At 33.9% G+C, this 26,053-nt stretch overlaps 1 protein-coding gene across 1 annotated transcript; it reads right to left on the reverse strand.

The window, feature by feature from the left end:
- Positions 1–908: 908 nt before the first annotated feature.
- LOC124354973 (proteasome subunit alpha type-4-like) lies at positions 909–26,053 on the reverse strand. Its single transcript, XM_046805811.1, has 7 exons — positions 25,897–26,053; positions 9,483–9,525; positions 3,840–4,002; positions 3,556–3,722; positions 2,792–2,922; positions 1,599–1,722; positions 909–1,097 (listed from the first exon to the last, which is right to left on the reverse strand). The coding sequence occupies exons 1-7, from the start codon at positions 25,897–25,899 to the stop codon at positions 952–954; spliced, it is 777 nt and encodes a 258-aa protein (XP_046661767.1). The 5' UTR covers positions 25,900–26,053; the 3' UTR covers positions 909–951.

Genomic DNA, 26,053 nt, shown 5'->3' on the forward strand with positions numbered 1-26,053 from the left:
TTATTTCATTAAATTTGCAAACTATTAACAATTTAAAATGTATAAATTATAAAAAAAAAAAACAATTTAAAATGTACCTATTTAAATTTTTATTAGCATGTGATTGGCAGGTGGACAAGCGACTGTCATTGTGATGAAATAACATTAGTCTATCTGTAAAAACCTAGTATAACTAGGTATTGAGCAGAATTTAGTGGAGATCTTCTTGCTCTGCAAGAGAATAAAATCTAGTTTGGAGAATGCAAGGAACAGAGAGTAACTATTACAAGGAGAGATACGATTACAATGGCTGATTATTCTGGTTTGTTACCTGACCACATTCTAGTACTTATAGGGTGCTTAAAGTACCTCCTTTAATGACCCTTTTGCCCACTTCACTACCTATGCTCTACCTGCATGTGACAAAACGCATAGCATTTTTTGCATAAGCAAAACATAATTTTGTTTCTTTGTCTTTAACCACAGCTACCTTTTTTCCACTACACATGATTAGATTTTGTGATATTACATTCTTAGTAAATATTAATTTGTGGCTTCAATGGTGAAATTGTGAAGAAGTGAGATATTACACATTTTTTAAACACAATTAGTAATAACATTTACAGTTATTTGACATTTATCGTGATAGCATATAAATGAATATAGTATATGAACTGATAGATGACATGTTGTTACTGATTTGTAATTCTCTGATTAGAATACCTAAAATATATTATTAATCATTATTACAGGCGAAGTTAGGACCATTAGGTCCTTTTTTACACAACCTATATTTTGATAAAGGCAAATAAAGATTTCCCAACGATGAATTATGTGACCACTCTCCACAATTTCAAAATTTTCCAATCATTAGGTTTAGACGCTTACAACTAAAATAAATGGGATATAGAAATGAAATAAAATAGCACTTGAAAAATTAATATAAATTTATTAAGGTATTAAATAAACAATCTAGCTTTTTTGTTGCTTCTCTTTCTTTGCAGCTTCAGCTTCAGCCTCAGCTTTTTCATAAGCAGCGATCAGAGCTTCAACCTCATTGGCTGGCAAGATGCGAGTAATTGTCTTGCCGTCTTGTCTTGTAAGGGTAGCCAACTCAACTAGAACATTAAAAATAACATTAAAACAGGTGTGCAATGATAATTCAATTTCCGAATATTTGAAATACCTATTTACATCAAAAATCTTTTATATATTTATTTATAGCAAATTGTATTACGGTATAACCTGTTTTCCCTAATTTTTGCCATCTCCACAGATAACAAATCTATTTATGTTGCATAAGACAGTAAGATGGTAGAAGTAATATTTTTTAACCACTGCAAAGTGCATATTTCATACTTGTAAACTATTTCACAATCAGAAAAATGTTTTTATCACATTAAATTTATAAATCTAGAGTAATAGGAACTGCACAAACGCTGCTCGTTACCAATAGAAAACTGACCATTATCTATCAACAACCTATTTCCAGCTTTAAGAAGAAATTAACAAATGAGACATCTGGATTTTGTCCACATTTTACTACTTCCAGAATTAGTTAGTACATTAACTCCAGACAGGAAATAATTTAACTGAAAACACAAGTTAATAAATGGTACCTTTCTCTGGGGTGAGTTTGTTCATATCAAGGGTCTTGCTGAGCACTTTGATGGCCAGGGCCTCGGCATCCTTCAGTGTTGTCTCGTTCTCCTTGTACTCCTGCTTCAGGCTTGACACTGCTGCCTACGCACAAACTCTTATTACTGACGAACTATATCAAGGGTCTTGCTGAAAACTTTGATGCCCAGGGCATCGGCATCCTTCGGTGTTGTCTCATACTCCTGCTTCAGACTTGACACTGCTGCCTACACACAAACTCCATTACTGAACTATATCAAGGGTCTTGCTGAGCACTTTGATGACCAGGGCATCGGCATCCTTCGGTGTTGTCTCGTACTCCTGCTTCAGACTTGACACTGCTGCCTGCTCACAAACTCTGTTACTGACAAACTAAATCAAGGGTCTTGCTGAGCTTACAGCCAACGTAAGATGGTTTTATTCTCTCTGATAGAGTGGTGCAATGAATTGGCAGGTTAAATCTAGAGCCATGACAAGTGTTGTAGGAGTGAAAATCTGTTTTTATGGTGGTTTAAGCTTGTCTTTGTAGAGTATACTTTCTACAGTATGTACAGAGATATAACTGTCATAATCTCTAGGTCTTGGAATGCTTGATGTTAGGTTTGACGTTCACGTTCACAATCAAATTCGTTAAATCAAGCAAATTCTATATTAAATCCGTTATATCAAGCACTGACTGTTTCACTAACCTAAAGAAAACAAAAATAATTTTTGTGTTTTCCTATTCTTTGTCAGAACTTTAATGCGATTAAACATAATATGTAATCTGCAGAGTAACGCAATATAGATCCACAATAAAAATCTTTCATTGAAGGTTAAAGTCAGTACTCATCATAAAATAAACATTTAAAGAGAATGTTGACTTGACATTTGAAGTACTCTCTAGATCAATAAGATAGCAAGACCCTCACTCGATGCTTAACTCACGTTGAATAGTTTTAAATTATTCCAATGGATTTCTCATTCCATTTTTGGGAAGCTTCAATCCCTCTCTAAAAAACCTAAATGAAATTTAAGAATCCAAAAACATTTTTGCACATCTACAACTAAACAGTTTTATATAGATAATTTTTATTCATTATTACGGTTGTAGACTACCTTCACTCGGCTATATATATTATAACTTTCTAAGGCTACAGAAAAAATTGACTAAGAATGAAACTGTAAGACTTACAGCACTGTTCATGCCGATACAGGTTGCTTTCCATCCGCCGTAGTTACCACTGGGATCGGACTGGTACAACTGATACCCGTAGTTATTGTCCCATCCCATATAGAGAATAGACACACCAAATGGTCTTTTACCTAGGAATGACAAGACAAATCATAATAGAACATGTATATATCACAAGTATAATGTGTGCTGCATATAGAGGTATGTTCAAAAAGTAACAACAGGAATTTTTCATTTTTATAAAATATTTTTTTAATTGTCCACATTACTGTTGTCACATGTAAAATAGTCCCCATTAGATATTATGTACTTTTTCTTAGATGCCAGCGCTTCTTCTGATCCTCAAAAACACTTCTAAAACTCGATCTTTGGTCCTTCAGCTCATTCAACAATGCACTTTTAATGTCATCTATGCTTGTAAAACAACAGTAAGGTTCGCTTTATTTTTGGAAATGGAAAAAGTCTCAAGGAAGTGTCTGGAGAATTTGGAGGCTGGGGCATTTTATTTTGTTTTAGATTTCCATAGAATAATAGTTTCCAAACTAAAACCTAATGGTTTTATTGGTTTCAATTGAAAAGAGACTGGACAAAACACTGGTTATCGAAGTGAATTTATATTGTTTAAAAAATCCCAATTCAATTATACACACACGTGCGCGCACACTCTTAAGTATGTATATAAAACAAATTCTTATTGAATTTTAAATGCCAAAATTTGCTCACAACTGTAAAAGAATACAAAAATAAAAGCAGGTCCAAATTACCTCCGAACTGGGTGTAAGCTTGTTTAACGTCACAGAGAGAGGATACAAGCTGCTCACAAGGAATACTGGTATTGTATTGAAGTTGATAACGTTGTGCGATCAGTCGCAGTTCACTGGTCAACACGTTGGCATCTGAAGTGATTCCTGCCACACTACACACCATATCACTGGAACAACCAAGCACATACCAAGGAAAATGTTAGAATGTATAACAGCATTGTGCGTGTTATCTATAAGTGTATTGAGTGATTCCCTTTACTTATATAACAACAAAATTAGCTTACTCATTCAATTTATAGATTTTCTCTGAGAAGAAGACTTCGTCGAGGAGTTTGTTGGTGTTCCTTCGTTCTGCGGCCAGCAGGATTCCATCATTAGCCAGGATTCCCAGACAAGTTCCTGCATGACTGATGGCTTCCATTGCATATTCCACTTGGTACAACCTACCTGGTCAAATAATAACACCATGAATTTTCACTCAAATATTTCAAAAATTAATAAATGATAAATTATTACAATTGATGTACTAAGTTGGCTAACAAAAATAATCCAAATAAACTTGTGGAAGCTTACACTCCATGTTCAACATTGATCAATGAGTTTAAAGGAAAGCGAAAAGTACTAACTTATTTTGTGACAATAAATACCTTCAAGCTATGGATAATGTTTAAATTAGCCACTTTAGCTAATAACCTCAAAAACACTTAATAAATTTCTTAAATAGAATGTTTTAATTTCCAGAAAGAATATTTAGGCAGTCATGATCCTTAATTGCACAATAACTGATATGTTTGAAATTTTAGATTATATCCCAACTAGTTCATCAATCTAGAGGACCCAGGGAAATCAGGATTTCTGGATGGGGGAATAATAATCTATGGAGGGGTAGGTATTAGTAAAATGAGATACCAATATTCATGCTAGAAAAGTACAAGGAGTATTATAGGTTAGAGTAGGGCTACCAACTGCATATGGGGATAATTCAAAAGGTTTTTGGCACTTTTCTCTTTTTTTGTTATTTTTTCAACAGTTTCTACTTCTGTTGTGAAGTTCTATGGTAGTCTTTTCTCTGTGCTCTCAATGTTGTTTGCCAATACTCATCAAATTTGCACATCTCGTTATTAAGTTACTTTTTTTACGTGATTGTCAGATATGTGTAGTTTGGTTACTTTATCAAGTTTTTTCTTGTGTTAGAATGACGTTCTGTATTGTTTAATTTTGAGTTCGACACTGAATTTTATATTACTTTTTCTTTATGAAACAAATAATGTGGTGGTCATTGTCTTCTAGCTGAGGATACACTGTTGTTTTTGTTTTAGATGGATTTAATGTGGCTAGATGAATTGTATTATTTAGTGCACATTAGTAATCAGACTTTTGGAGTTATATATTTTATTGATAGGTACTATCTCAAGGGATGTTTTTGTTCTCAAGCGTTCTTTTTGGAGGCATAACTGTTGGCCCGTTCAACTACTAGTGCCTTTAACCCATTGCAGAACTTGCCCGAGCGTCATTTGTTGCGGCCAAGCGTGACTGAATAATCTTGCCCGAGTGGCACTCGTTGTGCTCTTTCTAGACGCTAATGATCACATTTTTGTTTGTTTGTCACGCTAGATCGCAGTTTTGTGCCCTCGTGCATCCTTGTAAGCAATTATTCTGTTTCGATTCATTATGATTGCACACTGAAACCAAAATTATAAGCTTGTTTTGTTATTGTTTACATTATGCCATATGCTAAATGTTCTGTTTAAATTTTATGTATCGTGTTCTCAATATTTAGTATTTAACTGTTTATAGTTATTGAATGAGTTTTTAGTTCTCCCGCTACCTCATGGAACAAGACAATTTGCGTACTTCAGAAGTAAACAGATCCTTGGGCAGTGATATTGAAATATCAAAGATACTCAAAGACACAAAAGTGAATTACAAAATGTAAATGAATGGTCATTGTATGTAATTTAAATAGTTTATTTTAATTATCATTTTAATGATAACAATTAAATGAAACAAACCGTTTTATCTCATCTCCCAGGCAATTAATTCAGGAGCTTGTCACAAAATCATCAAAAAGTGACAAAATGTAAATAAATTTTGATTGTTTTGTTGTTATATTTTACAATTAAGTAATCCAATCAAAACTTGTTTTCCATGTAAAAACATTGTGCTGTTTTTGAATAAAAAATTATTGAAACAGATACATAAAAAAGTAATAAAATATTGACAATAGCTTTTGATTTTTTGTTTTCTTACTAAAGAAATTTGTAAATATCTACTAAAAAAATGAAATAAAAAAATATTTGGAGAAAGCAACAAACACTATTGTAGAGCAACCAAATAGACTAAAATGTCCTGAAAAACTGACTAATTTATCTGTATCCAAACTCATTCTATTAATATTTTAGTACACGCATGCATTTTTGCCAAAATCAATTCAAAAATGCAGTCCTAGAGAGGCTAGGTTAATTGCCTCCTCAATGGGTTAGCGAGATTAAAAATCTTTCATAAATTTAATTGTTATCAGTTAGTTGAGCATTTTCCTATTGAAAATTAAAACTTTTTGTTAAGTGGCTAAAGTAAACTTTTACCCACACCATTAACCCTAATAGTGGCAGTTATTTCACTTGTTAATGGCAGGCCGTTTTTGTGTGTTGCGTAAGGTATTTTTCTTTTTATTAAAAAAAATACATATACGAGGTGTGTCCAAAAAGTATCCGACCTTGACGTCTGGCATGAACTGACGTTACTCGGCGGCAACAGCAATCTGGTCTCCTTCAAAGTACTCCCCTCCACAAGCCACTACCTTATTCCAATGCTCCTCCCACTTAAATTCATTTTGCGGAATGGCTAACAGGTCCTTCATCGCATTTTGTTTTATTTGTTCAACATCATCAAATCTTTTTCTTTTCAAAGAAGTTTTTAATTTCGGAAATAGCCAGAAGTCACAAGGAGCTATGTCAGGACTGTAGGGAGGCTGTCATAGTTGGTTGATGTCGTGTTTGACCAAAAAACGCTGAATAAGATTTGAGGAATGAGCTGGCACGTTGTCGTGGAGCAGGATCCAGTCACAGCTTGTCCACAGTTCAGGTCGTTTCCTTCACACTGCATCTCGTAGCCGCCTTAGGACCTCAAGATAATACTCATTCACTGTCTGGCCTCTTGGAGCATATTCGTGATGAACAACGCCGTCCTGGTCAAAAAACTGTTAGCATTGTCTTGATATTGCTTCGACTTTGTCTTGCTTTTTTCGGCTGTTGCTCTTTGCGAGTTTTCCAATGTGAAGATTGAGCCTTTGTTTCAGGGTCATAGCCATAAACCCATGAGTCATCACCAGTAATAACTTTTTTTAATATTCCTGGATCACTTTTTATCAAATCCAGATTGTCCTGTGCGATTTCAAGTCGACAGTTCTTTTGGTCTTCTGTCAGCAGCCGAGGAATATATTTTGCCGAAACACGGTTTATTTTTAAATCTTTGTATAAAATGTTACAAACTGACGATTTTGGTATTCCTAAATCTTCTTCCAGCTCTCGGACAGTCAATCGACAGTTTTCATTAATTGGTGCACGAACACGTTTAACATTTTCAGCGTTTCTGGCCGTTGAAGGCCTGCCAGATCGGTCATCACTCTCCACTGATATGCAGCCATTTTTAAACCGCCTAAACCACTCTTTTATTTGTGTATTGCCCATAGACACGTCACCATAAACTTTCTGTATCATAGTAATCGTCTCTGATGCTGAATGACCAAGTTTTTGGCAAAATTTAATGCAAATGCGCTGCTCAACATGTTCAGTCATATTGAAATGTGACACACACGGCAGTACTGTACGGAACAGAGCGCTATGACAGGATCGTATTCAATGCCTAATATGGGAAGGAGTAGGCTCGCCCCTCCCCTCAAATAACCGGTTCGAGCCGGTTGGATACTTTTTGGACAGACCTCGTATAACAGAAATGATCGTGTATTATACATTTTTTTCAGAAAAGAGTGGAGAATAACATTCTATTCAGATAACTTGAATTTATAATAGGTGTATTTTTGTTATATATATAATTATATATATATATATATATATATATATATATATATATATACAGGGTGATTCGGTTAGTGTTACCGGCACATTATTTACTAAAACTACTCACATAAGAACACCCTTTGAGTGCCACAGCGTCGCTAATTTTGACGGTACGAAAAGTGCATAAAGTGCCAGCGTCGCCAATTTTGACGTTTCGTATTTCGATAATATTTCATATAGTACAAGATTATTTTTGCCAAATAATCAGACGGCTGTATTCAATAGGTTTCAAACTATCAATAAATACGAGTTTTATGTTGTTTCTCTACTATTTTATCTGTGAAACATATGTTGTTTGGGTACTTATCAAGAAGCCACTATTTTTTGGACGAGTTTTCCTTATCGGGGACAAAATAAATTATAGTATTAAGAACAACTGACTTTATTTAACCTATTTTGGAATTTGCAAGTTATTACGACAATCAATTAAATCAAAAACTATAAGAACAACGTTTCATTATTCGAAAATGTCAGGTCATTCGTGTGTCTATTTGGAGACGATTTGGAGATAGGAAGTATGACTCATCGAGTATTTTTTCGATTCATTATGGAAGAAGGAACGTATAATGAAGTTTATTTTGATCTCTGATAAGGAAAACTCGTCCAAAAATAGTGGGCTGTGATAAGTACCTGTACGATGATTCTGTCTTCCAGTCACGCGACGTAGCGGACGAGTACCTTGTTGCGCAACGGCATTTCTTGTTGTTTATGTGCCGATAACCAAGCATTTGAGTAAATACAAAATAAAATATTAACTTATACAGTATTTTACTGTATTTCTTTACAAAAGTAATGTATGATTTGAGTTGTGTTCAAGCGAAAAACGTGAATTTTCAGTGTAAATATTATTAGGGTTATTATTTAGTAAATGTAAACTTTTACGTAAATATGTTAGGAAGTATTTGTTTCTAAATTTACTAATCATATTTATTTGTGTTGTATTAATGTTTTATTAGATTTATTGGGAAAACTACATCATTACTAAGTAATTTCTAAACTCTGACAAATGAAGTACAGTTTATAAAATGACGGTACCGGGCAGCATTTTGTTAATACATATAATGCCATGTTTTTAAAATTCTAGAATAAGATATTACACATGGGTTTTATTTAGAATCATATGGCCTTTATCATGGTATAAAGAAAAACAAATCTTAAAAATACCGTATACACGCAAATTAGGTCGAAACTTAACTTTTTATACAAAAGTAAAATTTTTTTTATAAATACTGAAATTTTTTTATTTTTATAAATAAAATTTTAATTGTAACGATATGTATCATATTCTGCATTTAATAAGAAAAACAACAACAACAAAATGATGGAAATCTGTTTGGTAGTTATTTTACAACAGCTTTTTTCCCAAAAGCTTACAAATATGCGAAAAAAACAGCGTGGCACTTTATGCATATGCCTTCTGAAAATACCCGTGGCACTCAAAGGGTTAAAGGATCATAATAAACATGTTTTATACAATAATCAATAAATATTTACAGCTAACGAATGTAATAAATGAAAAAAAAAAAATAACCAGTACTGTCAGTCAACAACTGTGCCGGGTCATAGCAACAGAATTGAAAATGAATTCCACTTTATAAACAGCTGAAGCGTCATCCGTCCACTCGCTACAACTATTGAAAAAACTGTCTGTAGACAGGACAGATTCTGATGTTTGCAATGAGGCCCGAATCACGTTGATACAACAAGTTTACATACTATAATAAGTGAAATAGTGATGCCATGACTATCGACAACTAATTGTCGATAGCCAACCTCCGCGGGACTGTCACCGATGAATAGTCGTCGATTGCTAGCACTAGGGTTAAAGAAAGCATTCATCCAACTTACCTTCTGGAGAAAAGATGGTTGTTCGGGTGTCATATCGTCTAGCCTGAAATCAAAAATAATATGAATGACATACTTTTAAAATAATATGAGACAATTCTTGTAACATAAAAAAGTGTTATATATTCTATTAATTTTATAGATGTTTTGTAATATTTTTTACATTTCATATATTACAATGATCACTGATTTATATTATACTATTTATAATATTTATATGTTTTAATTACTATCGGTTTATATTAGTTCCTATAATTTGGTCAATATTATTTTCATTACAATCTTGTATTTGCGAAATAATTACTTCATTTTCATTGTAATTATATCCTAAAAATGAAATTATGAGTTTATGATAACTGACACAAGAAATAAAAAATATTCTCGTCCTACAGTTTGCAACCTTTTACTTACTGGTACCTCAGTAGTTTGGCCTAGAGAAAATAAAATTTCAACATTGCAAAAATGTATTTTAAAACTAATTTCTATACCTTTATGGTATACAACTAGAGTACTCAAACCATTAACAATAGTTATTCACACATACCACCATAACCTTTTGTTTAGTACAAGATTTAGAATATTTGAGGTTATCTGAAGAATATAGTATTCCGCAACCCTGTATCTCAATAAATGTACATTTTTTACAAAAACATTAAAGCACAATTTGTGTTTAAAATTGTGAGTTTTATATAAAAAAAATACTGTCGTTCTATAACTTTCAACATTTTGAATAAATTTAATTTTCAAACGTACTGAAATCAATCAATGTCATAAATTTAATAATATAATTAATTTTGTAAAACCCAATATGCAAAACAACTTTGAATTGTATTTTGATTATCAAGTAAGACTAATTGCACTTTACTTTCATAAATACATGTTGGTTATGGACACTAACTCTATAGATTTAATTTCTGAAGAATCTTCAGTTGATATGCATTTTTTTCTAAAATATCCCCAGAACAATTTCTGTTTAGAATTATGTGTTATCTAGAAAACTATTATTATCATCTGAGAATAAATAAACAAATATTTACTATCTATGAATTCAAATAATAACAAGGAGTGACAGTAACCTCTCACTAGCACACCGAGAAACGCGGACATCAAAATGGCTGCGATAGTCTTGCTCCTACGGAGTGAACATGCATGCCGATAGGTTCCGTGACACGAAACAAAAATTTTTCCCCTGTGCAATACATACATTCATAGCCCGCCAAAAGCATTAGTCACTTAAAAAAATCAAACATCTACCTGACGGTTCAGAATGATTGGACAATTATCAATAATGTCACTTGTTTTGTTAATCAAGACAAAGATAAGTTCATCGCCACATATTCATTAGGGTTTAATTTTTTGTGTATGCTTAATCTTACGTGTGCCTCAAGGTTTTTGACACCTGTAGAAGAGGCTAGAGTCCAATCCTCTAAATTAGGTGTTCTATTTTTGAAATTTGAACAATGGCAAATGTCCAAAAACCTGTTTTTCAATAAACTACATTAGTGTGATCTTATTAATGAACTGTTTGCAATATGTGTCATTATAATCTCAACAATAACAACCCTTACAATAACAACTGGTGTACACCACATGACATGATATAGTACAGTCAATGAAGCATTATTGCTCCGATTTTTTTTACTGTGAACCGAATTGCATACAATTTTGGAATTAGGTTCATCTTACCCTTAACTTCAAAAGTGAAAATGATTTGAACTTCGCAACCACCCTGGGGGTGGTTGCCACCACCCTTCTCGGGGGTGAATTTTCTTTTTTTCAAAATAACCTCGGATATCGATAGAAGGTCTAATTGTAAGCAAAACATCATCTATAAAGTTTTTCGAAAAATCCAATACTTTTCAAGTTATTGGCAATTGAAAAATTCACAATTTTTTCACGTTTTACATCGGTCTTTTGCAAATATCTCCAAAAATTACGTTTATATTGAAAATTTTATAAAAAACAAAATTGTAGCAGGTAAAAAAATGAACAATTTGGTTTTTTATAAAGTATTCTAAGTGCAATATTAAACTAGATATTAAAGATCAAAGAAGTTTTTTATTTTGTCTGAAATTTAATCGATGTGGTCAATGCCATCTAGCGGCGAGCAGATGCATTTTAGGCATTCTAATAAAAAAGGGTTTTGTAGTGCTTGAGATAAGCTTTAAAATGAGCACTATTAAAAGTCTTTTGCATGTAAAATAAGTGAGCTGTATTGCAAAATAAGAGGAGCATCTAATGTTTTTGTTCTTTTAAATCAATGGGTTTTCATAAGTGACATTTCCACCAAAATTAAAATTAATCGTATTCCGCCCTAGAATTAACTTTATTATGAAGAGTTGATAGATTTTAATCAGTTTGGCTGCTTCAGGACACATATTTTTCAAAAAGTCACTATAAAAAAAAAAAATTTCAAATTAAAAAAAAACCACCTTTTTTTCATAATATCTCAAAAATGACGACAGATACGTATAAAAGTGTAGGGATGAAACATTTAGGTATTGTTCTGACAATAAATTTGGTTTTTTTGTTTTTTTTTTTCTGTCAAACAAAAATTGACAGAGATATGAATGTTTTAAAGAGCACGTGGCAGCGCAATCACAGCCTCTCTTAAGCCCTTTAACCCTTCACCGTTTTAGAAAAAGGTTTTTTTACTATATATTGCAATACAGGATGTTGTAGCTCTCTTAATTACCTTTACAATGATTTTTTATAAATTGTGATAGCATGAAAATTAAAGGAGTTTTTTATGGTCCAAAAACTTATAATTATGCAGTATAATAGAGACCCAAAACAATTGTAATGTGTGTATATAAAACAGACAAAATAAAAAACTTCTTTGATCTTTAATATCTAGTTTAATATTGCACTTAGATACTTTATAAAAAACCAAATTGTTCATTTTTTTTACCTGCTACAATTTTGTTTTTTATAAAATTTTTCAATAAAACGTAATTTTTGGAGATATTTGCAAAGACCGATGTAAAACGTGAAAAAAAATTGTGAATTTTCAATTGCCAATAACTTGAAAAGTATTGGATTTTTCGAAAAACTTTATAGATGATGTTTTGCTTACAATTAGACCTTCTATCGATATCCGAGGTTATTTTGAAAAAAGAAAATTCACCCCCGAGAAGGGGTGGCAACCACCCCCAGGGTGGTTGCGAAGTTCAAATCATTTTCAATTTTGAAGTTAAGGGTAAGATGAACCTAATTCCAAAATTGTATGCAATTCGGTTCACAGTAAAAAAAATCGGAGCAATAATGCTTCATTGACTGTACTATATCATGTCATGTGGTGTACACCAGTTGTTATTGTAAGGGTTGTTATTGTTGAGATATATATATATATATATATATATACATAATATGGCTCATATATTTTGGAAACGTAGGCATGAATACATACCAACTTTCTTATATGTATACATAAAACACATTTTATATATACATATAAGATTATATAATTTGTAAATATTTTATTCAATAAATGGCAATTTTTTACTCTAAATTAAATTATTTTTAAATATGTAATCATATATATTTACTGTTTTAATTTAGAGGTAGTTTTAAGGGCAGAAAAGCTTAAGAATATGATAATCATTTTCGAGAGTGTGGAATAATATTTAAATCCTTTTCATTTCATAAAAAAATTTTTTTTTAATTTTTTATCAAGGGGTAGTTTTCAAGGGTTGAAAGGGGGTTAAAAATTTGATAATTATTATAGAGAAAATAAAATATTACTTACTCTATACATCTTTTTATGTCATACCAAAGTATTTTTTGTGATTTTTTTCAATTTAGGGGTTGTTTGCAAGGGTTGTAAGATTTTCAAGGGATTGAACATTATTTTAATATGAGGTAATTGTGTTAGAAAACACTCTACAATTTCACCACTTACTATTAGACATTATGTTTTCTAGCGATAAAATGGCTCAATGTCATGTTTTCCATTAAGGGGTTGTTTACACCCCTTAAAAATAATAGGCGGAGTTCAGATCATTTTCACTTTTGAAGTTAAGGGTAAGATGAGCCTAATTCCAAAATTTCATGCAAATCGGTTCACAGTAAAAAATTTCGGAGGTAAGACCGTATTTTTTGCTTCAATGACTGCACTAATAGGACCATTTATTTCTTTTTTAAATTTACAAAGCATTAATGTAAACAAAATGTAGCTATTTACTATGCTGCTTTGATGATTACCTTAGGTACAGTATAATATTTTGGGGTGGATCATTGCAATAAAACCTATACCAAATATTTTTGCTTTAAAAACATGCACTTTAGTCCATAATTGGTTTTCAATAGAGAGAGAGCTGTAGAAAGGATTTTCTAAGACTTAGGATTCAAACTGATGTCCTGAGGCAATTGTAACTAATTTCTCCTTGGCAAGAAACAGCAATATTCAAAGCTACAGCACAAGGTGTAGTGGTGACTTCAACCTGCCTACTCATACAGAACTTCTTTCTTCTCTAAGAAATCTTTTATGCTGGGGTAAGACTTTTCATTCTGCTGCTCTCAATTGTGGAAAAAGGTTAACCTTCAGCACTGAAGAAGAGACTCTGGTGGTGGCTCGCAGATAAACCAATATACAATCTGGAGGAGTTTGTAACTATAAAAGACCTCAGCTAAATTACTATTGTTAAATCAACTTCAGGTTTACTGTATTGCATTGACACCATTCTGTGATTGACTCCTCATGATAAAATATTCTGTATTCTGTGTCCTGTTAGTCAAGTTGAACTACTGGTATCTCCAACAAAGAACTGACCCTGCCAAAAACAACTTGTCAAACAGGTTGGTTAACCCTAGAAGTGGCAATGCTAAACTTCCACAGTGGCAAGCTCTTTTTGGCCACTTTGCAGAGTATTTTTTAGAAATTCGCCAAAAATATATTTTTTACTCTAACCTAGTCATGTTGCATACTGAATTATTCAGAAAGAGTTAAATTTTCATATTATGACAAAATAAAATGATTTCTTGAAACCTGAATTGGACTTATCATGTGAAAAACCAAAAAATGTTGACTGACCGAACTAAAATTGTAACTTTGACACTTTGTAAAAAATAATAAAAACATAGTTACAGAAAATCCATTATACACCAAAGGTAGAAACAATAATTACCTACAAATACCAAAGGAAAAAGTTTGAAAATAATAAAAAAAATAAATAAAATAAATGAAAAAATAAAAAATAAATTTTTTTTGCAAAATAGCAAAAAAGTTGTTTTGTTGAAACTGGTAAAAAACAACCTAAATGCTGTAGAATCTTTGCATACTATATTTTATTTTGAAGAGAAAGAGTTTTTCTACAGATCTACCAGATCAGTTTATTACAGTAAATTATTTTTTTTAGTTTTTTACCAGATCTCTCATCTTCTAGAGGTTCCTTGTGGAGTCCCACACTGATTATCGGTGCACAAGTCTAACAAGGGTTACCTTTTTGCTATGAGGAATATCCTCAAGGAGTTTTCATTTGGCAAAAACAGGTAGCAAGATGCATAAACAGAACATCTCACAATGAATCATGCAGACAAATATTTATAAAATGCAAGATTTTAACTTTGAAAAGCCTATTATTGAACAAGTTAACTGCCATTCCATAAATTACGTTTTAGTGTTACAAATTTGTAGTAACATAAATTCTTGTACATTTTGAGTGTGTCCTCTCTAAAGGGTACTAATATAAACAAATGATGATTAATTTATCAATATCATGTTTATAAAGCATGTACTTTGATCTGGCACAACTATTTAGATGTAAAAATTTAACTAAAAAATATACCTGTCCGGCCCCTATACACAACGCCTTATGGTAGGGTGTTATCCTGGTTACTGATGTGTGCTGGAATATATATGAGGGTAAGCAAAAGACTTTTCAATTCAATTAGACTCCAAAATTCAATTTCAATTCACCTGATGATACAGTCTAATAATTTTTTTAGCATTACTTGACTGATGAAGTAATTAAAATAATGGTTATGGAAACCAATCACAATGCAAATGTAATTTCTAAGCTGCGACTCAGCCAGATAAATAGACCATAAAAATATTCGAGCTGTGTGATAAATCTGGGTACACATATTCAGTAAAAATGTACAAGGGGAAACGTACTACACAAAATACGAAAGACAGCTCTGTTGCCACCAAAGTGGTAAACAAGCTTATGACAAATAGTTTGACTAAAGGTTAAAACCTATATATTGACAATTATTACACCTCTGTTGAACTTATCAATCTGATGTCAAATCAAACACATCTTGCTGTTACTTTGAGAAAGAACCGGAAAGATTTACAACAAAACTTTTTGAAAGAAAACATTTTAAAGGTGTTTTTGTACATGTGTTTTTAATTATATTCAGACAATGTATTTTATACATGTGTTTTTAATTATATTCGGACAATATCTTTTATACTTCTCATCCACTTAACAAAGTAGGTAATAATAATTTAAGAGCTATTTAGGGTCTACATAAGACATTTGGCAAAACAACCACTTCACTAATTACTTTTTCCTCTGTATATTATAGGCTTAGAGATATCACAATTAATTAAAAGGATAAAAGATAGTAAAGAAATGTTGGGTATCAGCAAAGTTAATGGCCGGAGTTGCCAATCAAAATTTCAACATTATTAATGTATTCTACTTGTCCTCCTGAACAAAACTATATTTGGTTTTAGAGAGTTGAAATCACATTTAAATAAGTTTTTTAATAATTGAAATGGAAATTTCATTTTGTGGTTATATTTGTGTACACAGTGTTTCTTGTTACCTATGATTTTCAGTGTTATCTGCACCAACAAGTGTCCGTACAGTAGCCTACACTGCCTTGTGGATAATCACAGTGTCCGATACTCAACTATCGCAGCGCATAAACTCTAATACCATCAATTAGTTTTGACAGTTATTATTTGAGTATGGCTTACGTGAGCAGTTAAAATATTAGAAAATGTATTTATTTCCTTTTAACTGGTCATCGTATAATTGTTCAAAGTGAGGGTATGATTTTGTCATGTAATATTTTTAAATTGAGAAAAGACATTTATATGTTCTTGGGGAGTTACCGGTTTGTAAATAGATTGTTCACACATAGCAAGTTATGGTTATATTATTTTTGCTTATTTGCAAAACTTGTTTGTTTTTTTAGTCGCACTACTTATTAATATAATCTATAATCTATTATTAATATAATCTATAATCTGTAGAAAGTTTGGTTAAATTTGTTTGCTTTATTTTCAAATAATACTTAGGCCTATTATCCACACTGTTAACTAGATTCGTGTTCTTAACCTACTGAAATTGTCCTCCAGAACAAAACAATATAAGGTTTTAGGGAATGAAAATGACAAATAATGAATTTTAGAACACTAAAAGTGGAACTCATTTTCCTGCAAAATAGTAGGAACTTATGGTTAACGTAAATTTATAATATTTGTTTGCTTTGTCAAATTGACGTTCTTTACTAGCAGTAATGAGCTGGTGAACAAGAAAAAACATCCCTTGAGATAGTATCCAAATTCCAAGCTCAGATCATATAACCGCATGTAAAGGTTATGTTTTGCTTGTTTACTACTAGTAAACATATTTTTGATAACTAATCTATTCTTTTTTTAAAGTTTATTTTTGATGATGGAAGGATTGTGAAGGGAACAGGGTTTTTCCAGACATTTGCCATCGTTCAGTGAAACAAAAGATCAGTGATGTTTTGTTTCACTGAACGATGGCAATGTCCGGAAAAATCATTTTTCCTTCACAACCCAATCTAAACATACTTATATTGCATGATAGCATTGCATAATGGGTACTTTGGGATTATACCGACCACATCCAGACATGAATCGTTATTTGAAATTTTGCTTCTACTGATTACTAGATTAGCGTAGAACAATATTTCGTCAATATAATACAGGAATTGTCTTATCGCAAACCCCTCCCCATCCTCAGACAGAGCTCAAAGTCGAGCGGTCTAGTAGATAACGTGATCACAGAGTCTCGCCGCCCGTTCAGCTGGTGCGTCGCTTTATTGTACTTCCGTCTTTTACCCCTACATTTCTCCAAACACAAAAAATCAACAAAAACAAACATTACCAAACAAAACCTAAACTCTTTATTGAAAAAAAAAAACACTCAAAACTTGTTTTTATTCTTGATCACACTCTGCCACCCAAAATGCGAGTGCCTCCGACCATCAGCGCGGGCTTCGGCAGCACCTTTGGTCAACGAAAGAAAAACATCCCTTGAGAGTACCTATCAGTAAAATATCAAATTCTAGAGGGGCTGATCAGTAATATAAATTGAATTGTAATGGAAAGGCAATTATGTACCGTGCAAAAAACTTAAATAATCATGTGATGCCGCGCGGCCTGCAGTAATCGGGATTCTCGAGAAAGATAAGATAACAGCGACAACAATACCGATCACAATAACTGGAAATGCTTGTAATTTTGTAATTAAAGAGTTGTTTTTTCGTTCTATCATGTTCGTTTCTATAAATTTATAGTTTTGTGTTCTTCATACTGGTGTGGTCGGTATAATCCCAAAGTACCGCATAATGTAATATGTCCATTCCTAGCATCATTGCTTGCACGAAATAACCTCGGCTGATACTGGTTAACGAGTAACCTAGAACCAAAAATCATTATAAGAACACCAAATCAATCGGCCAAGCTATTACTGAAACAACAGTATCCCGTTACTAGGTTATCACTGCATTATCTGGTACTGATCTGCAGATCTGTAATGGAGTGGTTATGCACATGTTTTATTTATGTCAAGACACGTTTATCCTTAAAAATAGTACAAATTAAGTAAAGGTAAATATTAAGATCAGCGACTACCGCTCCAATCGCGTAATTTTTTGCATACTAACACAGGTTAACGTAATTTCACCGAAAAAAATAGTCCCGATTATCGCTAACATATAAAAACCAGTTTTTCGGCAGTACAATGTTGGCAATACAAAACACATAAATAACAAGATTTTCGACTATCAAACTAAAAACAATCGCCGACCATGGTCGTTTTGATGAGTTGACAGTAGTCACGTGACAAACAGGAAAGTTTCCGATTGGCCGGGCAGATCACGTAACCTATAGGACGGCTTCGATTGACCGCCAGACGTAAACAAACAAACCCACATGGACAAGGAATAATTAGTGAAGTTATTGACATGGCATGCGATGGTCACACGCTAAAAAGACCCTAGCTTGCTTATTCAAAACTCAGATCACGCAATGCTTGCCCGCTGCCCAGCGCTTTGCGCTGCTTGCTCTTTTAGAAAAAAAATTAACTCGAGCTTGCAAAGTCCAAGCCCAGATCACGCCATGACTGCTTAGACACAAAAAACTCAGACAGAACTAACGCAGGTTTCATTACAGGCAAAAGATAAGCGGCGCACATTTATCACTGATAAGATAAAACGAGTTTATACTAGAAGTAGTACCTGGACTATTGCCCTACGAACTAACAACACCAAAAAAACGAATAAATGCACTGTCAGTCAGGTTTTTTTTAATTTTATTTTTTTCAAATTTTTGTTGGGGGGGGGAGTAAACAGCTACGGCGACAATCGGGACTATTTTTTTTTTTCGGTGAAATTACGTTAACCTGTGTTAGTATGCAAAAAATTACGATGATCGGAGCGGTAGTCGCTGATCTTAAGATTTACCTAAGTAAATGTTAAACTGTTGGTATCAATTTACCATAACGTGACCATGGAAAGGTATGTTCATTTTTTTTCCTGAAAACAATAGTGAAGAAAAAATTCGTCGGCAACGAAAATCAAAGGAGTTACGATTTTTTGAAATCCTCTGAAAACTCTGTTTTTGACAGTACCTCTGGCAACACTATCCATATTTGACAGTTTGGTATTACTCCGCGGCTCTCTCAAATAAAGAAGGGACGCCATTTTGAACTATTTTGTTCCTCCGTGTCTATTCTTAACCTCCTAGTTCAGTAGTGGTAATGGCACACCTTTGTGTTGGATGTTCGTTATCTTACGTGGAAGCAATTCGTAAAGACGAGTATGGAGTTTTGCAATTTTATGTAAACCACAGGGCTTATAACCGGACTAGGCGTTGTGGTAATAGAAAGTGTGGCAACTAACTCGTTGTAAACGAATTTGAGGACTTCAATTTTCAGTGTGGAAAGTACTATACGCCTGCACCGAAACGAAAGAAAATTAAATGTCGGTTTAATGCTAGTGCGAAAAAGGGGACTTTCTTTGAAAACGCCCATTTACCATTGACGGACATTTTTTATGTTGTTGCGTCAATATTGTGTTTAGTGCCGCCGCGACAAGATTACCTGGAAAAGAACTTTAATATTAGTTCTAAAACAGCTGTTGACTGGTATTCGTTTTGTCGGGAAGTATTTGTTGACCATGTGTCCAATAATGATGTAACTTTAGGTGGAGTTGGCCACATTGTGGAAATTGACGAGGCCAAATTTGGTAAACGGAAATATAATAGAGGACGACTTATTGAAGGGCAGTGGGTGTTTGGTGGTATAGACCGCACCACACACGAAACAATTTTTAGTGCCGGTAGAGAAAAGGGACAAGGAAACTCTCATAAAGATCATAAAAGAAAAAATTTTACCGGGAAGTAAAATTATCAGTGATTGTTGGCATGCGTACGACTGCGTAGAGGACGAGGGGTTTGTGCATGAGACAGTCAATCACTCAAAGGAGTTTGTGGACCCACGCACTCACGCCCACACAAATACCATCGAGCGGACGTGGAGAAGTGTAAAAGATAAAATTCCGCGTTACGGCAGGATAAGAACTCATTTTGTGGGGTATTTGGGTGAATACCTTTTTAAGGCGAAATACCCAAACCTCAATGAGCGGATCCACCATTTCTGGGTTACGGCTGCAAAACTGTACCCACCTGAACATTAAGGTAAGTAAGTGATAAGTTATTGAAATGATGCTGACTAGTACGTTAATCCTGTCAACGATGCCTGCCCGCTGCGCACTGCTTGCTCTTTTAGAAAAAAAATTAACTCGAGCTTGCAAAAGTCGAATCCCAGATCACGTGATGCCCCTGCTCCTTAACGCAATAATGCCCGAAAGGCATCAATATAATACAATAATATACTTTCCCCCCAGTTTATAAGCACCTGTGATAATAATACTAGGCTATAAATGCCCAACCCATGAAAAAAAAGTCCATTTTCCATGGTCACGCTATTGTAAATAAATACCAAACTGTTTTGTTTGGTATAGGCCTATTTTATAATACACATATCCTATATTGTTTTTTTATTCACATTTTTTTTTCTTTTTTATTTATTTATATACGGAGAACTCCATTTTACAGATAAGTATAACTAAGGCTGACACAAAAAAAGTGATCATAATCTAAGACAACAACAACGTTTAAAACTAATACAATATTATGGCAGCAAAACACAAAATTATATTGATTTGAATACAAGTCTTTGCTACATTTAGATTTGCCACAATATATTATCTCAGTACATGATCAAAGACAGAGAGTTTACGCATCGATAAAGACAATATTAATAACAATATAATAGTAATATTGAAAAAAAACAACAATAATAATAATATTAAAAATATATAGCAAATATAGCGATATAGCAAATAATTAACAAGAATAAATGCTAATGTGAATACAATAATGATAAATAACAAATTAGCAACAATTAATACTAGTATGAATACAAAATTTTGCTAGTTAGTATATAATAAAAGAATAATAACAATAATAGAACAATAACAAAAAACAAACATTCACCGGGGAACCTGACTCTGGAAGATTCCTCTGATCGCAGATTGGCTGTCATCAAAGAAGTCGAACTGGCAACACAGCTGGTCATGTAATCGTGGAAGAGGACCGTGCATGATGTAGTTGGTGGGGTGCGACGACCGACCAAAAAACAGGTTGCATGAGCGGGTCAATCTTGAAACAAGTAGATCAATGCGACAGAGTAGGTCAGAACAATCGACCGTGCCACGAAGAACTCCCCATAGGAAAAGAGCATCAGCTTGTTGCCTTCAAGTAGACAGAGGGAGAAGTCCAAGAGAGGCTTCAACTAGATCAATGGGTACATCAAGATAGTTATGACCCAGCCTAACACCGACAGCTCGGACGAAGCGTCGCTGGATCCTGTCAAGACGTTCAATGTGATTGTGTTGATAAGGGAACCAGACAACAGAACAGTATTCAAGTATACTTCTTACCAAGGACTTGTATAGGATATTCAACGCCACAATGCCGAGACCACTCCTTGAAGCTCTTAGTATGAAGTTGAGCATTCGTAGGGCTTTGCTGCAAATGAAGTCAATATGCTTATCAGGGCTAAGATCTGCAGAGAAGACGACACCAAGATCACAGACGATTGTACTGCGAGATAGAACAGTTCCATTGAGCACGTAGTCAGATACCACAAGAGGTTGGGCAGAGCGAGTGAAAGAAACCAGTGAACATTTGGCTGCATTTATGCTCATAGCGTTAGTGATGCACCAGTTCTCAATTAAGCATAGGTTCATCTGCAGTGTCTCAGTGTCAGAAGGGTCCCTAACAGCCCGGTAGACATTGACATCATCCGCAAACACTAGGCAGTCAACATTTAATGACTTGACCAAGTCATTAATATAGAGATTGAAGAGAAAAGGGCCAAGGCGTGACCCCTGAGGGACACCAGAAGTGGCGGTGAAAGGTCTTGATAGGGCGCCAGCGAAACTAACTAGGAAAGTTCTATCATTTAAGTAGGAGTGAAGCCAAGAAAGTAGGCTGCCACATATACCATAACCGTGAAGTTTGGCCAGAAGGTGCCCATGACTGATAGCATCAAAAGCTTTGCTAAAATCAATATAAACACTATCAACCTGGACGCCACTCGAGAAGGCAGACAAAATGTAATCCTCATAAACAACCAAGTTGCTAACTGTTGACCTACCCCGGACAAAGCCATGCTGCTGCGGTGCTATGATATTTTTGAATTGGAAGCTCACATAGTCAAGAACTAAGCTTTCGAAAATCTTCCCCAGAACTGGCTGAATAGCAATAGGTCAGTAATTGTGGGCATCAGAAGAATCAGACGACTTATGAATCGGCACAATAAAACAGCTCTTAAGTCCATCAGGGAATATACCATCGTCCTCAAGTAATCTATTGAAGATAACTGTAAGTTGAGGCGCAATAATGGGAGCACAGAAGCGCAAGACGGATGGAGGAATCAAGTCAGGCCTAGTTCCCTTGGAAGTGTCCAATGAAGAAAGTTTTCTCTCCACATCCTCAACCCTGAACGTACAAGACGACATATTGATCTGGGTGGTGAAGTCAAACTGAGGGATGAGGTCAACCGAAGGTCTATATACGGATGCAAAATAATCAGCAAATAGGTTACATATACCCTCAGGACTAGATTCACATTGATCATCCGAGAAATATTCATTTGCTCTGGTAGACTCAGATTTCAAGTTCCTGACAAACTCCAGAAAGCCTTGATATTTAGGGGAATAGAGTTGTTAACTCGCTCCATGTATGTTGCATGGCAGAGGTCACTCAACTTCTTACAATGGTGTCGGGCCCTCTGGAATTCTAAATAGTGCCCGAAGTTACCAGTAGCCTTGTATTTTCTGTGCAAGATCTTTTTGCACACGACAGCACTCATCAACTCAGGAGAAAACCATGATGGAAATCTACACACACCGCCTCTCTTCAACGGAGTATGCTTCAGAACAATATCGTGAATGGTCTTTTGAAACTTATCAAAAAAATCATGACTATCTGGTATATGATAAAACACCTCACCACAGCAAAGACTAAGCTCGTTGTAAACTTCCTGAGTGTTGCATCGCATAAAGTTATAATTCATTGTGACATTGGACACTGACCCACAGGTTTGCACGGGTACCTCGATGTGAAGAGGAGGATGAGCAGCTTCAGAAGGCAAGACAGGATCAGAGGCAGGAGAGACGACACACTTCTCATCACTGCTGAATACAAGGTCAAGCATAACCCATTAGGCACTAAGGGGTCCGAGCATTAAGGACTCTATTAATCTCATACAGTCGGTGCAAGGACATCAGGTCGCGCAATAGCTGAGATGACTTATTGCTGGCAGATGGAGACATGTCAGACCAATAATTAACACTTTGAATCCCAAGCCCGAGCTCAGGCCGGGCTGTGTCAATATCGTCAATGACCCAAGCCCGAGCTCTGGCCGGGCAGTCTATTTTTAGTTCGTGGAGACTGGCAATTCGCATTACTGACGTTTTTAGAGGTTATGTTATGTTTAGCAAGTCATATTAGACTAATTTTATTAGTCTTTGGTTATTTATAAACGGTTACAAGCAAAAAAATATTATAACAGAAATTGTGTAACAAACAGCTGATACGACGCCGAGTCACCAACTATTTACGCAGTTGTCAGCTGGTGCCGTGACGTCTGCACTGTTTACACTAGCTCTGTGTTTTACAGTGAATTATAAGTTTTTTTAGCTACAGTTGTTTATAAAATTAGTATTTGGATTGCTCAGTTATAGTTTTTATTATGTTATTTATCTTACATTAGTCAAGAACTACGTATTTGTCTGCTAGTGCCGTGCCGTGGCGACTGTACTCTTTGTACGTCTACTCGCTTTGTGTTTTACAGTGAAATAAAAGTTGTTTTAGTTATAGTTATTTATACAATTAGGATTTTGTGTTGCTCAGTGTTGTTTTATTATGTTATTCAACTCACACGCGTAAAATGAGTGAATTTTTGGATCCCAAAACAACGAAGCTTATAGTTGATACATTGTATCATACAGATTCTGACTTTTCTGACAGGCAGACATTTTCCCGAAAAAATTCCTCCGACTGATAAGAAGGTCCATCCAACAAGAGTGTGTAAAGTTTGTTCAGAGAAAAATAAACAAACCACAAGCAAATCTGGAAGAAAAGAAACTGTGTGGTTTTGCCCAGAGTGTGACACTGCCCTCTGCCTTCCTGAATGTTTCAAATTATTTCAAACTAAAGCTAACTCCTTGTAAATAGGACTATATTCTCTCTATTCAACTTTTCATCTGTGTTATTTACCTTGATTATAAATAAATATATTTGAACTACAACTTCTTGGCTTTATTTTGATGTGTAATATGTTATGGTTAGCTGAAAAGAATCATGAAGAAAAATGTATAAACAAACTTATGCTTTATGTTCCAATTTTTATTCTTCAATATTTTACACACTTTTTATGGACTCAACATTTTCATTGATTTAAAAAAAGTTGATATATTTACCTTGGATATATATATACATATATATTTGGACTACAACTTCTTGGCTTTATTTTGATGTGTAATATGTTATGGTTAGCAGAAAATAGTCAAGAAGAAAAATGTGCAAATAAATTTATGAGTTATGTGCCAATTTTTTTTTTCTTCAGTATTTTACACACTTTTTATGGACTCAAGATTTGTATTGACTTCAAAAAGATAAGTAACATTTTTAATAGTTTTATTTATATTTTTCTTTTTTAATTTGATATATTGGTTGCTAAGAAACTATAACTTACAATTTTTTTACAATTTAACTAAAAAAACCCTTGAAATGGCTGGGACAGCACATATAAATATTACTAAGAACCCGGGACTCAAAGTGTTAACATCAGGAAGATTAAAATCACCAATCAGCAGTACCACATCATAATCAGGGCCAGTACTCAAAAACTCTTCAATAATGTCACAGAAGTTCGAGTAGGGTTCAGCAGGTTTATTTGGTGGTATGTAAAGTCCAGCAATAAACATGGATGGACTTGACGATGTCTTGTTAATTTGAAGAAATACAGATTCAGTTGTGCTAATACAAGGACAAAGTTCGGTAACCATTATTGAATTTTTCACAGCCACCAATACTCCAACATTATTACTTTAATGTAACATTTATTACATATTTACTAATGAATATCATTGATTCGATATTATCGATCGCTTATTATTCTGCAACAAAGATTGTAAAGTAAAGCTAGCCTATTATAGATTTAGATATCCTATAAGTATTGGCTTATGAATGTTTTCAACAGACTACTCCCAGACTCCACCAATTATGAAGCCTAAACACACGATTTTTAAAACCTATATAAACAGGCTTTTTATGACATGAGTTAATTTTGTGCATCACAATTTGATGATTTTGCTTTTTAAACAAGGCAATATGAACCAAGTTAAGAGAAACTGGACACTGCAAAAGTTTATTGTTAATAGAGCATACTACCTCTGTTTAAATTTAATTATAATATATTTTATTATTTAGCTGCCCTGCACAAAATTGTTCAATTGGCTAACAACAAAAATTCTTGTAAGGAACAAAACGAAAACATAGGTGTAATCCTAACCTACAATTTCACCGACACTAATCACCGAGTATACTTTAATTCACTTGAAAGAAGTAGGATCTTACCATTTTTATTTGGACAATTTGTCTAATCCTTAAATATGTTTACGAAGAAAAGCTTGAACTATTAATAAATTATGTACTACAACAGACAGCAAACCACAATGAGTTACACTTTTAAAGACGCAAACTCACGGACATTTGACAAACCAAAACCGACAAA

This window comes from Homalodisca vitripennis, chromosome 2, assembly GCF_021130785.1.
Source record: "Homalodisca vitripennis isolate AUS2020 chromosome 2, UT_GWSS_2.1, whole genome shotgun sequence".
Lineage (NCBI taxonomy): Eukaryota > Metazoa > Arthropoda > Insecta > Hemiptera > Cicadellidae > Homalodisca > Homalodisca vitripennis.